Source organism: Poecilia formosa, unplaced genomic scaffold (assembly GCF_000485575.1).
Source record: "Poecilia formosa unplaced genomic scaffold, Poecilia_formosa-5.1.2 Scaffold576, whole genome shotgun sequence".
Classification (NCBI taxonomy): Eukaryota; Metazoa; Chordata; class Actinopteri; order Cyprinodontiformes; family Poeciliidae; genus Poecilia; species Poecilia formosa.
This window is the reverse complement of record NW_006800515.1, coordinates 81093-97793: the sequence shown is the minus strand read 5'-3', so window position 1 is coordinate 97793 and position 16701 is coordinate 81093. Positions and strand designations below refer to the sequence as shown.

General features: G+C 44.0%; 1 protein-coding gene across 3 annotated transcripts in view; it reads left to right on the top strand.

The window, feature by feature from the left end:
* LOC103129771 (Down syndrome cell adhesion molecule homolog) overlaps positions 1 to 16701 on the top strand; it is a 101017-nt gene that overhangs the window by 79674 nt on the left and 4642 nt on the right. For 2 of the 3 annotated variants that reach the window (XM_016665369.1, XM_016665371.1), the window contains 19 exons: positions 2874 to 3070; positions 3669 to 3765; positions 3849 to 3977; positions 4085 to 4252; positions 5050 to 5120; positions 6968 to 7211; positions 8173 to 8319; positions 9209 to 9364; positions 10675 to 10808; positions 10927 to 11080; positions 11399 to 11516; positions 12022 to 12185; positions 12275 to 12373; positions 12455 to 12643; positions 13587 to 13877; positions 13952 to 14128; positions 14217 to 14247; positions 14628 to 14743; positions 14824 to 14982. In XM_016665369.1, coding sequence (XP_016520855.1) covers positions 2874 to 3070; positions 3669 to 3765; positions 3849 to 3977; positions 4085 to 4252; positions 5050 to 5120; positions 6968 to 7211; positions 8173 to 8319; positions 9209 to 9364; positions 10675 to 10808; positions 10927 to 11080; positions 11399 to 11516; positions 12022 to 12185; positions 12275 to 12373; positions 12455 to 12643; positions 13587 to 13877; positions 13952 to 14128; positions 14217 to 14247; positions 14628 to 14743; positions 14824 to 14982 — 2841 coding nt within the window. The remainder of the gene's footprint in view (positions 1 to 2873; positions 3071 to 3668; positions 3766 to 3848; positions 3978 to 4084; positions 4253 to 5049; positions 5121 to 6967; positions 7212 to 8172; positions 8320 to 9208; positions 9365 to 10674; positions 10809 to 10926; positions 11081 to 11398; positions 11517 to 12021; positions 12186 to 12274; positions 12374 to 12454; positions 12644 to 13586; positions 13878 to 13951; positions 14129 to 14216; positions 14248 to 14627; positions 14744 to 14823; positions 14983 to 16701) is intronic. The other variant, XM_007540959.2, reaches the window with a different exon arrangement.

The following is a 16701-nucleotide window of genomic DNA, read 5'->3' as shown; positions in this document are numbered from 1 at the left end:
GCAACATTTTTCTTTTTGTGATGTTTCTTTTTTTTTTTTTTTCCTGCACTGCGACATTGCAGGACGTGATTGTGCAATCATCCCACTCCAGTGGAAATCAATGGCAGGTCCATTTTCTATTCCTGGCTACTAGAAATGGCCCTTTTTTTTTTGCCAGAAGAGAGAAAGAGAGAGAGGTGGGGAGAAAGGAGGAGAGACTGTCCGATGCTGGTTGGCATGGTAACCTGGCCAGGTGAAAGGGAGCCTGGGAGAAGAGGGAGGGAGTATACAGGGGGGTTGTCTCAGGGGAGTAACCTATCAGCAGCCAGCCTATCCCCCACAATCCCTTGCAGGCTTAAGCGTATCATCACTGCCCTCTGGGTTGCTGTGGAGGAACAGGGCTCTCCTCACCTCCACATAAAAGACACTTTGTGCTGCGCAGCAAACATGCGCTGCACGCTCGGCTGTTTCTTCTTCACTTCCCAAACAGCCAAACTGCTGATGTGTCGCTCTGCAGCACAACGCTGAAGGACATTCACCGCTCTCCAGATGTGTGTGTCAACATGAACACACCAGCCCACGAGGATCCAGGTGATGATAAACATTAATTAACATTCAGTTAAGATATATATCCACATACATTAATATATAAATATATGTTGATTTCGACTGTTGGTGTGGCGCCGTCCTACATCACAGCTCTTCCTTTCGTTTTCACTTTTCGCAATAATTCTGCAGCATATTAAAGAAATAAATCAGCACAACAATCACAGGGTCCAGCCACTGCCTCAGGGCTGCCTCAGCTGCTCGTGCACACACAGAGCACACACACTCTGTTGAATTTACATGCACACACACAGAGCACACACACTCTGCTGAATTTACATGCACACACACAGAGCACACACACTCTGCTGAATTTACATGCACACACACAGAGAGCGCTTCCCAGAGGCCTCGCCATGTTCCACACACTCTTGATTGTTGAGTCTTTCTTTTCTGCTCTTCATGGACGTCATTTTGGAGACGTGTTCAGTTGAAACCGAGGGTTTCTCAATGATGCCAGTGTCACAATTTTAATCGAGGTTGGAGAGTTTTGAGCAGCTGCTTTTAGGAATTATAAAATAAAACATCTTAGAACCCTTGATTTTCTTCTACTAAGAATATATGTAATAAATACTAATGTAAATATCCACTGGTCCATTAACCTTGTATATGTCTTTGTTGAAATGCATTGGCAGTATCTGCGTTCCCGTTGTGCACTTGTACTTGTGCAATTTCATGTTGGAAATATAAATTTGCTTAGTGGAAACATGGTGATTTAAAACAAAAAAAAACTCTTATTTTTCCATAAAAAGTTTTTGCTCTAGGATGAGGTATGTTTTCAGCTGTATTTCACATTGGAAACACTTTTATTCACATCAAGAGTCGTGATCAACAACCAGATGTTGGTACTGCCGCATTGTGCCATTTTACACCACAGACAAGTAACTACGTTACATTCAGTTATGAAAATGCTGCATGTGTCAAAAAACACTTAAAACAAATTTGAGTCTGCTTCAAAACTCTATAACAGTGAAAGTGAGGGGAGGATTAGGGGATGTCGGAGCAATCTGCCCTTTTCTAACTGATTGGATGAAATCATGAATATCTCAGCAGTTCATTAGAGCCTAAGACAAAAGTAAAATTGACACAAGTTCATGTTTTCATCTTGTAGAGGATTTAAGAACCGCTCTTAATATTCGGGCTAACCACAGTTAGCGATACGAGTTGATATTAACGTGTTTCTATGTTTAGAAACACGTTGATATCAAAAAATTGTACAAATTTATTAGTGGTAACTGATTTAATGAGGGGGGAAAAAACACAGATTATTACTGTTTTATAAATTGTGGCAGCCATGTTGAATTGTGAGGCTGGAGTTTGATACGTACCAGTAGTACTGCTTCTGCTACTTCCACTTTTCAGCTTCTATTTAATTTTTTCTTCTACAATCTGACCGTTTCCTGTTATGTCACACATCGGGACTGTACCTTGACAGACGGGATATTCCCTTTTAATCCCCAAAGTGTCAGAAACGTGTGAAGTTCGCCCTCCGCACATCCTCTACAGACCTAATGGCTGGAAAACGTATCAACCTCCCGTATCGCTGTCCCCGTATTTTGTCACCTAGCGGAGTACACCGCTCTGCCAGAGGTGTCAACAAATAACCGAGCCTCTTTCAGGGCGGGATCAAAGGAGCCGCGTTCGCTAAAACGAAAATGTTTACATAAAACCCAGGCAGCTGTTTCTTCCCCGCCGCTCGTCCCAAATGTGTCTCACAAAAAATTCATACTTGTCATGCAAAATAAATCAGCGTTCGTTTCCGTAGCCGAGCCCCAAATGGCGGCGGAGTGAATAAGAGATGAGGCTTAAATGTTTGCAACCTCTTGCCTGACACTTTCCATCACATCATCGGAGTTATGCTTTGTGTGCTCGTGTGTGTGTGTGTGTGTGTGTGTGTGCGTGCGTGCGTGCGTGCGTGCGTGCGTGCGTGCGTGCGTGGGTGTGAGGCCCAGACTGAATGTGTGCGAGAGCGTCTGGGAGTACAGGCTTGTTATTCACTCCGCTGTGGGTGTAATGAGCCATGCATGTCGTTATTGTGCGTTAAGTGTGGTGTCTTCAGAGGGTTGTTGCAGCCTCCCTGCACCATTAAGGAGCCTCTGATACAAGATGCGCAGTGGGGCCACATGCTTCCTTAAAGTCAGCATTAAAGCCAAACCTCATGTGTGCTTACAGCTCATTAACTATGCACAGGACTTTCAGAAAGTGAGCTGTTTCTGATCGCCTGCGAGCGAGGAAAAAAAAAGGATCTGGAACCAATCCTGACTGACTCGCCTGTTTTGTCTCCTCAGTTCCTGCCATGATCACGTCCTACCCAAACACCACGCTGGCCACGCAGGGAGAGGAGAAGAAGATGAGCTGCACTGCCCACGGCGAGAAGCCCATCATGGTGCGCTGGGAGAAAGAGGAGCGCATCATCAACCCGGAGACCAGCCGCTACGTCGTTTCCGTTAAGGAGGTGGGCGACGAAGTCATCTCCACCCTGCAGGTGAGGACAGAGCGGCTCCCAGGTGAAGAAATGATGCTGATATAATGATGGTGACACATATATAGATGGAGATATAGCTACATGCAGAGAGACGTATGGTTGGCTTTAGCATCAAGAAAGTTACTGGAAGAGAAGAAAGCAACCAAACTTTCATGCATTTGAATGTTTTAAACCTGAAGGCAAAAGTTAAGTTGTTGATTTTGAAATTAAAAATCTTATCTGGGTGAACTTCAGTCCATTTGTCATTGCTACCGTTTTTCTTTATTATCCTCATCTCACGTAAAAAGAATTTGTAAAACACAATAAACACATTCATCTGAGTGTTGCTCAAGTATAATAATGTTACATAAATACATGAGAGTATTCCACATTCAGCTGATAACAAACAGGAGCTGCTAATGAGACAGAACAATAAACTGGATTTATTTTTTTACAAATATATTAAATAAACTAATCACAGTTAAGCTTCCATGGTTTTACAAATAGGGAGAGGGTGAAAAAGCCTTTTTTTTGGGGGGGGGGTTCTTATAAAAACTGTTTGTACACCATCCACCTCCCAGCTGATGGCCGTCATAACGCCTCCTTCTGCATCCACCAGATCATGCCTACAGTGAGGGAGGACTCAGGCTTCTTCTCCTGCCATGCCATCAACTCCTTTGGTGAAGACAGAGGAATCATTCAGCTCACAGTGCAAGGTAGAACCGACCCGCCGAGAACCTGCTCCGGTCAGATCCATAACTGAGGCGTTGCTTAGAGTAAACGACTTCCTGCTTCACAGAGCCGCCGGATCCTCCCGAGGTGGAGATCAGAGAAGTGAAGGACAGAACCATTGCTCTGCGATGGACCATGGGGTTCGACGGCAACAGTCCCATCACAGGCTTCGACATCGAGAGCAAAAACAAATCAGGTGCAAAACCCAGTCCCCGGAGTCGTAAGGTTCTGGGTCGGTGCTGGGATTTAACGGGACTTACTTTAATCTGGCCCCAATAAAAACCTCCGTGTTTCCCCGCTCAGCCTCCTGGGACACGGCTCAGAAGACCAAAGACGTCTCGCCTCAGCTGAACCAGGCGACCATCATCGACCTCCACCCCTCTTCGACTTACAACATCCGCATGTTCGCCAAGAACCTCATCGGGAAGAGCGAGGCCAGCAACGAGCTCACCATCACCACAGACGAAGCAGGTGAGTCGGAGCGGACGGCATCTGTATGTAAAATCACAGAGCAAACCCAAACCTCCACCACTCTGCTCCTTCAAACTAGCAGCAGCACCAGCTAGCAAACACCTGGTGGAACTGCGCAAATGCGGGGCTCACCATATGAACGATTTCTCAGTGCAATAATAAATATTTGTAAACATTTAATAGAGGGATGTTGAAGTTACTACTTGGAGGCGGGAGCATCGGACGATGCAGGAGCTTCTTAAAGAGACAGAGTCTCAATTTCAATTCAATTTTGCAAATTTAATTTAAGTCATATTTGATATACGGCATTTTTGTAACAAGTGAAGATGACATAATTACTTGATTGATACTACAGAAGACATAATACTTTAAGTAACTCATAGACTTGGTCTTCTTTATTAAAATGTAATTATTATCAACTATAATCACACAAATAAATTAGGTTTCAGAAATGAGAAGGTGTCGTTAACCCAACTGAGAACGTTTCCAACGCGGAGCCCCGTTGGCTCTGTTGCATGACTGAACACACGCTGACCCGGCGCTAAAAGCAGAACTTTTCAATTAGCGGCCTCAGTAGTAAATGTCACACCACGGTCGACACATTGAGGCTGGACGTCTTTTTGCAAGTCATCTCCGTTCTCCTTCGTCTCACCCCTCTCTGGGCGCTGCAGGGCACTTCTCCTCACCCCCAGGATGTACCAGCAAGTCCAAGCGTCCCATCTGTTCACACACTCAGCCTTCATACTCTGTGTTTTTTTTTCTTCTATATCTGAATGGTGCGGATGATGTGATCACAGCTCCCGATGGACCTCCTCAAGACGTGCAGCTGGAAGCCCTCTCCTCTCAGAGCATCCGGGTCACATGGAGGGTAAGTCCGACGATGTTTCTACCAGACGCTGAGGATGCTAACGGCTGACTTTGAGAACAGACAACATGTCCCATCAAGTGTTTGCGGAAACTAGCAGAGGATTTGTTACGTCACCGAGGAAGAATGTTGGTGTTTCCTTCTGTGAAGAATTGTTTCAACTGAGATCCATTGGTGGGTTTTCCATCATGAATGCCCTGTTTATGGTCATATTAGTCAGAAATAACTACAGACTTTGACTAGGACGTTCAACTTTCTTCCCTTTTTTTTCCTGTTTTAACCATTCAGAGATGGATTTGCTGGTGTTCTTTGGGTCACTGTAATTCTGCAAAACTAACAGCTGGTTGGATTAAAGAACTCATGAACTTTCGCTTTTAGGATTTTCTGCTGGAGAGCAGAATTCACTGTTCCACAATTTACGCCAGCAGCCCAAAACCAGCGTACTGCCAGCACTAAAGTTTGACGTTTCTGACATGTTGTGGTAATTTGCTCCAGATGTAACAGGACATTCGCCTTCCCAGAGTTTTTTAGTTTTGTCCCAAAGTTCATGGAAATCAAGATGATTTAGTTGTTTGTTTTTAAGGACAGGAAATCAGCTGGTTACTTTTGTTTAATTACTTACATCGATTTTAAGGCGTTCAACATTTTTTATCACGTTTAATCACTTTTTATATATATATATTATATATAAATATTCCCCTCTCACCCTCCGTGGGTGGTCTCTTTCATCCTCTGAGCTCGGGTCCTCTACCAGAGGCCTGGGAGCTTGAGGGTTCTGCGCAGTATCTTGGCTGTGCCTAGAACTGCACATTTCTGGACTGAGATGTCTGATGTTGTTCCTGGGATCTGTTTGAGCCACTGCTCCAGTTTGGGGGTGACTGCCCCGAGGGCCCCGATGACCACAGGCACCACTGTGGTCTTCACCTTCCAGGCCTTCTCCAGTTCCTCTCTGAGGCCCTGGTATTTCTCCAGTTTCTCATGCTCCTTTTTTCTGATGTTGTGGTCACTTGGTATTGCTACATCCACCACAACGGCTTTCCTCTGTTCTTTATCCACCACCACAATGTCCGGTTGGTTCGCCATTACCATCTTGTCTGTCTGGATCTGGAAGTCCCACAGGATCTTAGCTCGGTCATTCTCCACCACCTTTGGGGGTGTCCCCCATTTTGACCTCGGGGCTTCCAGTCCATATTCTGCACAGATGTTCCTGTACACTATGCCCGCCACTTGGTTATGTCGTTCCATGTATGCTTTCCCTGCCAGCATCTTGCACCCTGCTGTTATGTGCTGGACTGTCTCAGAGGCCTCCTTGCACAACCTACACCTTGGGTCTTGTCTGGTGTGATATATATATATATATATATACTTGAATCAAGTCCCACCACCAGTTTTTATTTTTTTGAATTATTTTTCAAATGTGAGACAAGCTGTTAGTCGACAGCTGGTTTTAGTTTTAAATGTTGTTCTGGGGTCAGTTTTTAACCTCCAGGATGATGTTTTTGGTGCAGGTCGGCCATTTTCTTTTTTTTTTCTATTTGTGGATAACGGTTCTCACTATGTTTCACTGGAGTTTAAAAGTCTTCAAATTGATTTTGTAACTCGGCTTGAAGTGGGCGAACACAGGCACTGCTTGGTTGTGCATGTGTTGTTTTTTTCTTCTAACAAATGTATCGTGAAAAAAAAACACAGCTGGGTGACGAACTGGGTGGATTTCTTCTCCAGGATTTAAATAAATACAAAGTTTTTAAAGTACACACAAGAAAACGTAGGGAAAATACTAGTTTGTGGGGATCTGGGTTGTTGTGTGAAAAAACAAGCTTTCAAATCAACTTATGTGATTTGTGTGCCAGCCGCCCAAGAAGCACCTGCAGAACGGGGCGATCCGCGGCTACCAGGTGGGCTACCGGGAGTACAGCTCCGGCGGGAACTACCAGTTCAGCGTGATCAGCGTGGAGACGACCGGGGACAACGCCGAGAGCCTGGTCCTGGACAACCTGAAGAAGTTCACCCAGTACGGAGTGGTGGTCCAGGCCAGCAACAGCGCCGGGACCGGGCCGTCTTCCACTGAGGTGGCTGCTACCACTCTGGAGGACGGTAGGAAAACATTTTCTTTTCAGACCAGATGAAATGTTTCGATTGTTTAAAAAGTGGGATAGAAAACAGTCCTTGTTTTAGGATACAGTTATTATATATTTATAATATTTATTATACAGCGTTAGATGGTTGTCCTTTAGAAGCCTGAGAACCTGTTGTCCTTACAGCTCCGGCATGTAATTTTTACAAGAATAGACTTTTTACATATTTGTTAAAACTGTCACAATGTAATATGAGACGGATAATCTGTGAAAAGATGTAGCTCCTCAAACTCCTCCCCTGAGCTGCTGCTGCTGCTGCTGTCTGAAGAAGCACACGGCTCCCAACCAATCAGAGCCAGGAGGAGGGGTCTAAGCACTGTCAATCAAGCTTGTGTACGCGAAGCTTAGTGTGGTAATGGCAGAGAGACGGCTTACAATTCCAGGAAAACTGTTTATGTGCTGCAGTCAGTGGTCATGCTAACTAGCCTTAGCATTCACGACAGGCTCCGTTGTGGGTTGCTAGTTGTAGAGTGGCAGAGAGAAAGGGGGAGGCTGTGAGCAGCGCATACCAGAGAGTTATTGACAGCACTAAGAACCTCCTCCTGGCTCTGATTGGTTGCTTCTGACAGAGCGGTGTATTTCTTTAGATGAGATTATCTGTTCATAATGACAGTTTAACAAATATGTTAAAAAAAAAAAAACATTTAAAAAATTATAAACCGCTGTTTTAAATCTTTCAAAAATAATTGATCTCCAAACTTGTCAAGAACTGGATATGGTCAAAACAATTTTCAAACTTTCCCAGACTTTTTTAAGCTATTCAAAGAAACATCCTAGTTTGCCAAGCATTTGTTTAACACAGCTGATAAATGTAGGGCAGGAGGCTTCGGTGTGTGAGGATCTGTCTCCATCTAGTGGCCGCTGGAAGGTACTGCCATGCATTTCTGCCCTCTAAACCCGTCCTGCTTCTCCTCGCTCAGTGCCGAGCCGTCCTCCTGAGAACGTCCAGGCCGTGGCCACGTCTCCAGAGGTCATCTCCCTGTCCTGGCTGACTCCTCCCAAAGACGCCCTGAACGGCAACCTGCTGGGCTTCAGGGTCATCTACTGGGCCAACCTGCCTGACGGAGGTACGCAGTCACACTTTGGCTTTAAAAAAAAACAAAAACACACACACACACACACACACACACACACACGAACACGGTACATCTCTGAGAAAATATCTTTAAAACTGTGAATAAAAGTGGCTTAATTTCTTGACTCAGTTGGATGGTGTGTGTGAGATGTCCTCTGCTGGACGTCAGACAGCATGGCATGGTGCTGTCACATGCTGCGTTTGTGCTGGTGGGATTGGTTGTGACAGTGTGATTACCTTTGGCCCCTGCACTGTCACATCATGTTGGCCCGCCTGAACAACAGGAACGCTTTGGACTTGACAGCCAGAACCGGCTTGCATAGTAACAGCGGGGGAACGCTCACATTATAATGTTTTTAGATGATTGTCTGACTGTTGAATGCAAATGAAACTCAGTAACAAGACATTTGGTATATTCTGTGGACGTACAACAAACAAAACTCTGAAGAGGATCACCTTAGTCACTTGCTTCCTCAATTGTATTTGGTAGAAGATAAAATCACAGATATGACAAATTTATTGCATTTATCAGATGAGCGTCTGAAAGCATGTCTACTTTCAGATTGAGTAGAAGAAACAGTTTCGGAATCACTTAATGTTATCAGAAGTCCTTGCAATTCAGCTGTAATTAACTTTTGAAAGGCGAGGACGCTATATGTTGTAGAAACATAAAGCGACAACATGTAGTTTTAGAGTGGTGGGTACCTGAAGTGACACTGAAAGACAGAAAGTAGCTGGAGAACAACAGAGACCTGACAGACGTGTTGCTGGGCCAGTGGTGGTTGGCAATATTGGTGTATTCCTGATTTCTGGGTCAGGATATAGTTTTGGCTGAGACACAGAGTTTCTTACTGCCCTCTGTTTCTCCTTTGCCTCTTCAGAGCTCGGGGAGATCAGGAACGTCACGACCTCTAAGCCCTCGCTGGAGCTGGATGGACTGGAGAAATACACCAACTACAGCATCCAGGTGTTGGCCTTCACCCGAGCGGGAGACGGCGTCCGCAGTGAGCAGATTTACACCCGCACCAAGGAGGACGGTAGGAAGACGAACACACCTTTTTACAAGAAAAATAGATAAACAAAGGCGGCTGTTGTCTTGCAAATACAGTGAGGTTTCATAAATGAACTGTAAGGCAACAGTTTCTTAATGTTTTATTCAATTTCCTATGAAATTCTAACGCTGAATGTGTGAGAAAGTTTCAAAAACTTCACTCGCTTGTTTTGATTAAGGAGACTTGAGTCGGTTGATTCCTCTCTGGATGTTTATCAGGAACACAGAGGCAGGTAGTCCAAGTTCAAACAGTGACCGATGGCCGGCTGGAAAAGCCAGTTTTCTAACTTCCACGTCTTAGTAAAATGACACCAGACAAGATGAAAATGTGTTAGTTTCACTGATGCGTATCATAACCAATGGCAGGACATAATCGGTGAGCGTCTACTCCATTGACATACATATTGCACATTATCAGTGTATATTCATAATATGTTTCGTTATGGATATACATTGTCTGGACTCTGTTTAGGATCTTCTCTGTGTGCTGCTGGTGTGTTACAGCAGAGACAGAGAAGCTGGCCAGTTATCTGTCTGATCTCACGCCACTGGTTTGGGTCTTAAACTGGCACTCACAAGTGTATTCATATCCTTCTGTAAGAAAACTGATCATTTTTCTACTTCATCGTATGTTTAACTGGAGTTTTAGATTTCCTATATTCAGTTTCTGTGCACCTTTGATCTGATAAAGGCTATTTTTTTCTACATTTTTCTTCAAGAACTAGAATATAAAACAATACGAGAAGGATTACTAAAGATGTTGTTTCTATAGCCACCCTGCGTCTTAATTTAGCACTAGCCTAGCTAGCGCTGCAGGTTGTAAAAAACAAAAAATAGCCATCTGCGCCTGCGTGTTCTGGAGAATGTCGAACCTCCCTTTATCTCTGAGGTTGCCAAGATTTCCAGATTTGGGGGTTTTCACGACAGACAGAGGCTAAAAGCTCAACAGGATGTAAAAGGAGCTCAAGTTGACGTCCCTGTTATCTGCTGACAGCGATGCTATATCAGCATGACAGAAACTCAGACATGTCTCAACATGTTGCATGAGATAGTTTCCACTCATATAGCTTCTTGCATCTCTCGACTTCCTCTGACTGAAAAAAACAAACCTTGTGTGATCTTTTCTCAATAGTAACTTCTGCAGCAAAGACAGTTGTTGTCTCAGGGTTCTAGTAGCACTATGGTGCGTTCACTTATTGAAAAAAAAGACTGCATGTTTTTCCGTTTCTATCTGGCTGGTCACTCATCTGGCCTCATTAAGCGTCTCTACCGTAACCGATCTCCTTCTGCTTTCAGTTCCTGGTCCTCCAGCTGGTGTGAAAGCTGCAGCTGCATCCAACTCGGTGGTGTTTGTGTCCTGGCTCCCTCCTCTCAAAGTGAACGGCATCATCAGGAAGTACACAGTTTTCTGCTCCAATCCACACCCTACGGTAAAACCAATTCCAGCAACTTTCCTGTTCCGTCCTGCTGAGCAAATGGGATTTGCACCAGGTTCAGCATGCTTTAAATGCTTGTTTTTTTTTTCTTCCCCTCACCTTCCTCCTGCAGGTGAGCAGTGAATTCGAAGCAGCTCCAGATGTTTTCTTCTACCGCATCCCTAACCTGAGCAGGAACCGACAGTACAGCATCTGGGTGGTGGCCGTCACGGCCGCAGGCCGCGGAAATGCCAGCGAGATCATCACCATCAAGCCCATGGCTGAAGGTCAGTACCAAACACATGCACATTTCCTTATCGGAGCCCACAGTTCAACTCAAAGGTGATCCATTAAGGCAGACTGAGGTGGATGGAAGTAGAAATCTCCTTTTTGTTTCTTCAGTTGAATGTAAATAAGCCTGCATTCATGTACGGTACTTGCTTGTGGTGTCTGGAACCTGCAGCTCCGCCTTCTGCCTGATCGATGTTGTCTCCACTGTTAACATACTGAGCTTTGACTCAGTTGGCCGAAGGGTCACAAAATGCGACTGATGCTAACCCAGGATGGTGCTGTGATGTCACAAGCCTGCGCGTTTGTATTTGCAGCTCCGGCTCGAATCCTGACCTTCAACAGGACAGTCACGACTCCCTGGATGAGGGACATTGTCCTCCCCTGCAAGGCGGTCGGTGATCCGTCCCCAACCATCAAGTGGCTGAAGGAGATGTGAGTGCAAATAAGAACAAAAGAAAAAACGATTTCAGGTTTTAATGCATTGTACCATTCATGTTCCTAGAACTTTTCATGTTTGTGATGTTTAAACTTCAATGTGAGCCACTGGGAGTTAAAGGGTAAAAATCCATTTCTGTTCAGAGGTGCGACCTCTAAACAAATTTGTGATGAAGTTAAAAACAAGGTTAGGTGTTATATTGTCTGAAAATGTATCAATTATGGGAAAACTACAACTCCACCAAGAGATGGCCGCCAAACTAAGCTGTCAAGTTGAGCAATGTGACAGAAAAATAACTGGACAGTCCATCTCCGTTGCCAAACATGGAAACGTTACGTCAGATACAGGATGTATTGTACGTACCGACACACGGATGTACAACCAACCAATTACCATTTAGCAAGGCACTGTAGACGTCCAAGACACTGGTTTGTAGTTGGTGAATACATTTAACGTTGATAGTTTCCGAATGTTAACTGTGAATATCTGTCTGCGTTCCAGCAATGGAACCCCTGCTCCTGTTGTGATAGACAGCCGGCGGAGCGTCCATGGAAACGGCAGCCTTGTTATTCGCACAGTGAAAGCGGAGGATTCTGGGAATTACACCTGTGTGGCCAGTAATAGCTTTGGTTCAGACAAGATCGTCCTCAATCTGCAGGTTCAAGGTGCGCTTCACTAACCGGAGCCGAAAACATTGACGGGTCACTTGTCTGAAAACATCCATGAAAGTCTGACTGCGTTGTGGTTCCTCTAGTTCCACCTGACCAGCCTCGCCTCACCGTCACCAAGACAACCACAACCTCCATCACCCTCTCTTGGATCCCAGGAGACAACGGCGGCAGCTCCATTCGAGGTCAGACGCGGTTCGGCGTTCCCGTTCCGTAGAACCGAGCTCAGCAGCTGACCGTTGTTGTTCCCGCCCGGCTCTTTTCAGGCTACATCCTGCAGTACTCGGAGGACAACAGCGAACAGTGGGGTAACTTCGCCATCAGTCCCAGTGAGCGCTCCTATCGGCTGGAGAACCTCAAGTGCGGTACCTGGTACAAGTTCACCCTCACGGCCCAGAACGCAGTTGGTCCCGGTCGCATCAGTGAAATCATAGAAGCAAAGACCCACGGCAAAGGTACCCGCTTTGTTTTACTTCCTGTACTGTAGCAGGAATCTGCTTCGCCGCCGATTGGGATTGAGACCTATTAAGTGTTACCACTTGATTGAAACGGACTGTACTGATTTGGTATCGTAAGTCGATGGAAAATAGATTGAATTTACTGCTCTGAGCTTTTTCAACTACATTTTTAGATGGTTTGTTCTGGTTTTCATAGCTAAGAGTTGGATTAGATTCCTGGATATCGGGAGTCTGATCTACCTGATAGCTAGAGGATCAGCTAATTTACATTACGATACATTCATTGCTAATTTGCATTAGCAATGAATGTAAATGTGATTGATAAAGATTGTATTTAATGATCCGAACTGCAATTAATAGCATTATTTTATGAATAATAAATCAGTGTCTTGTATATGTTGAAAATTTGGTGGCCTTGAAGTGTGATAAATTAACAGAACACATTTCCTCACCACTGCACCTACTGACCTTTGACCTTATGTATGTATGTATGTATGTATGTATGTATGGATGGATGGATGGATGGATGGAAGGAAGTCGTTTCCTTTTTTTCTTGGCCGCTACTGATGTGTTGTTATACTTCAACACAAGTTTATGAGGCTCAGAAAGATTCAATAATAAACTCACAAACACATGAGACAGATGCAGCTTTATTGACAGTTTTTAGAGACATATCTGATGAAACACATTTCACTAAACTACGCTCCTTACCATTTTTGTAGTTTATTGAATTGCTATGCTAACGTTAGCATGCTAACTCCGTGTATGATTCATTAGAAATGCAGCTTGTACTATATTTTACTGAGTGAACTTTCAGTTCTTGATCTTTCAACAACCCTCCACCAAACAAGTTAGTGACAATAGATCCTTGTTGAGGACAGACGCAACATTTTATATATATATATATTTTTTTTTTCTTTGTTCGTTGTCTTTGAAAAAGAGCCTCAATACTCCAAGGAGCAGGAGCTTTTCACCAGCATCAACGCCACTCGCGTCAAGCTCAACCTCAACGGCTGGAACAACGGCGGGTGTCCGATCACCTCCTTCACCTTGGAGTACCGGGCCGTCGACGCGCCCACCTGGACCACGGCGCAGCGCACGTCCCTCACGAAGAGCTACATTCTGTACGACCTGCAGGAGGCCACCTGGTACGAGCTGCAGATGAAAGTCTCCAACAGCGCCGGCTACGCTGAGAAGAGAGTCAAGTTTGCAACGCTCAGCTACGATGGCAGTACGTCGTTTTTGGTGTTTGCAAAAATTAAATTCAAAGCTTATCCTTAACGCCGCACCACGACCTGTCCACAGGTACCATCGCCCCTCTGGTGAAAGCGCCCAATGTGAGCGAGGACACGTCTGGGGGAGGCGAAGGCTTGAAGATGATGGTGACCATTTCCTGCGTGTTGGTGGGGATCGTGGTGATCTTCATCGGGCTGCTGGTGCTGAGGAGGAGGAGGAGGGAGCAGAGGCTCAAGAGGCTGAGAGGTGAGACGGACTAACGCTCAGGTCCCTCGCTGCTCGTTTGCTTGCTGCAGTTTCAAACACATGAAAAACGATTCTTCTTGTTTTCCAGACGCAAAAAGTTTGGCTGAAATGCTCATGAGGTGAGTGTTGAACGTCATCGTCTTTCGATAAAATTCGTCTGAAATAAGATGTTTCCATGCACGGGACAGAAAGACGTAGCTGTTGCTGTCTCACTCTGATGTTAGACTAAACATTTTCTGGACCGGGTCAGGTAGGATCGACAGGATTATCTCCATTCCCGAAACGCCAATTTCAAGGTGTTAAATTAGAAAGTGAAATTTCTCTTGAGTCATATTTGATACATTTAGCATTTTCATCACAACTGAAGGTAACATAGTTACTTGATTGTGCTATGACATGACACAATCTGCAAACATTACAGGCTGTGTCTTTCTATTGAGAACGAAATAAATCACGCTCTTCACATGTTGCCGTTTCCGTTTGTTTTTGTGTCCCTCAGTAAAAACACGCGTCCGACAGAACCGATTAACAAACAGCAACAGACGCTGCGCATGCACATCGACATCCCCAGAGCCCAGCTCCTCATTGAGGAGAGGGACACCATGGAGACCGTTGGTACGCGTCTCCCTGAGCAGCTGCTTTATTATCCACAAAGCTCTGTTTTGGCCCTCACCTCCTGTTTTTATGTCCCACAGACGACAGATCCACTGTGCTGCTGACGGACAACGACTTCGGAGAGACGCAGAAGCAAAAGTCGTCCACGGTCACCCACACCGTCCACTACCAGTCTCTCTCCCAAGCCACTGGTCCACTGGTAGATGTATCGGATGCTAGGCCAGGAACCAGTAAGTCCAGTACGGAATCTTTTTTTTTAACATCATTTCACGTAAACGCCGCCGGCTTTGTTGTTTTGCGCTGTAACTTTTCCTCTTTGTTTTTTTGAATTCATGTTTTTTGTTTGTCCGACGTTAGCTAGGTACTTAGGGTAATACTTTTACTCAAATAGTTGTCCTGTATTGTTTATTGTTTGGAGTCTGGTTCCTTTGAGTGTGAATGCTCCTCCTTAGTATGTGGCTTTAGTGAAAGTATCTCAGAAGAGAGACACTAAAATCTTATAGAATTCTCTAAAATGATACAGAGAAAAACTTTTGTGGTTCTTTTTTATCATCTTTCTTCCATTGAAAACATTTAATCATTTTTTTGTAAAATAAATTATCTTAAAAAAGAAGTTCAGGAACCCTTACCTTGGAAAAAGAGCAGAAATTTCCTCACCGAGGAAACAATCTGCACCAACCTGCAGCTTTAGTCGCACTTTCAGCCGTCCACAATTACACTTAATAACTATTTCAAAAAGGTAAAGAACCACCTAATATTTGTGAATGTGGATAAATATAGACAAATGCAGGCTTCAGCAGTTTTTTTTTCATTGAATAATAATACCAAATTTCAATACAAAAAGTGCCTGTTGTCTATTTTTATGCCCAGTTTTCTTGTCGTTAGGTTGGAAACTTTTTGCTTTTTCTTTGCAGTTTTCCACAATTATTAACATCCCACAGAAGAACATTTATTTACTCTCTTTTTGCAACCTTTCTTTTTTATTATCACTTTAAAACCACAACTGTGGAAATAAAATTGCGGTTGATCAAATATGACAAACTTCCTGGATTACTAATCAAATCTTTTTCTTTTTTTTTCAAACGGTGACTTAATATTTGTGACCCAACGAGTTTCATTTAACTGGACCGAAGGTGAAATTGTCAAGGTTACAGAGCCTTGATCAAAAGGTGAGAAGAAATGTCTCAGCTAGGACAGATGATTTCTGTAACAGAGCTGGAATAGTTAGATCAACCACCTGAGTGGTCAGTTCAAGTAAACAATAGTTTGTCACTGGTGCCAGGCGTCCAACAGTCAGCAAAAACTGTGAGTAACACACAGTTTGACTTTCCTGCTCTTGTTCTACCTTTTGTTTTGTTATTTTAACACTTAAAGGTACCTGAATAATTGTTTTCTTCACCTGCCTGTCCGTCTTTAACAAGAGACCGTCCATGTTTTTTTTTTGCTCAACATGGACGGTCTTACACTGTTTGCTCTCCCCCAGCAGTGTGTTATTTTACACCAACTGTCCCTTTATTGTTTGTTGAATTTTAACCTCGTCTGTTTGCTGCATGTTGGGGGGGGAAATCTCCTTGTAACACACTTACAACATAGTAGTGTTGGAGTTTATAAGTTCCTTATGCTTTGGTTTTTAACCACATTTTATTTTGTCCTGAGCTGAACAAAGACATGATAATGGATTTATACTAGAAACAAAAAGAAAAAACTTGGTAAGATGCTGTGTTTTATTAAATTGAAACAGTTCAAAAGCCACATACAAAATCCCCAGACGTGACAGGAGCTGATGTTTGAATTGGTTATTTAATTTCTTAATATTGTCACCTTCCCAAAGTAATGACCTAAGACTTTTTCTCTTTGCCAAATGTGATTGTTTTGTTGTTGTGGTTTTTTTGCTTAAGTCACCTTTTGGCAACAACAATGGGGTGATTTTTTTTCTTTTTTTTTTTTTTTTTTTTTTT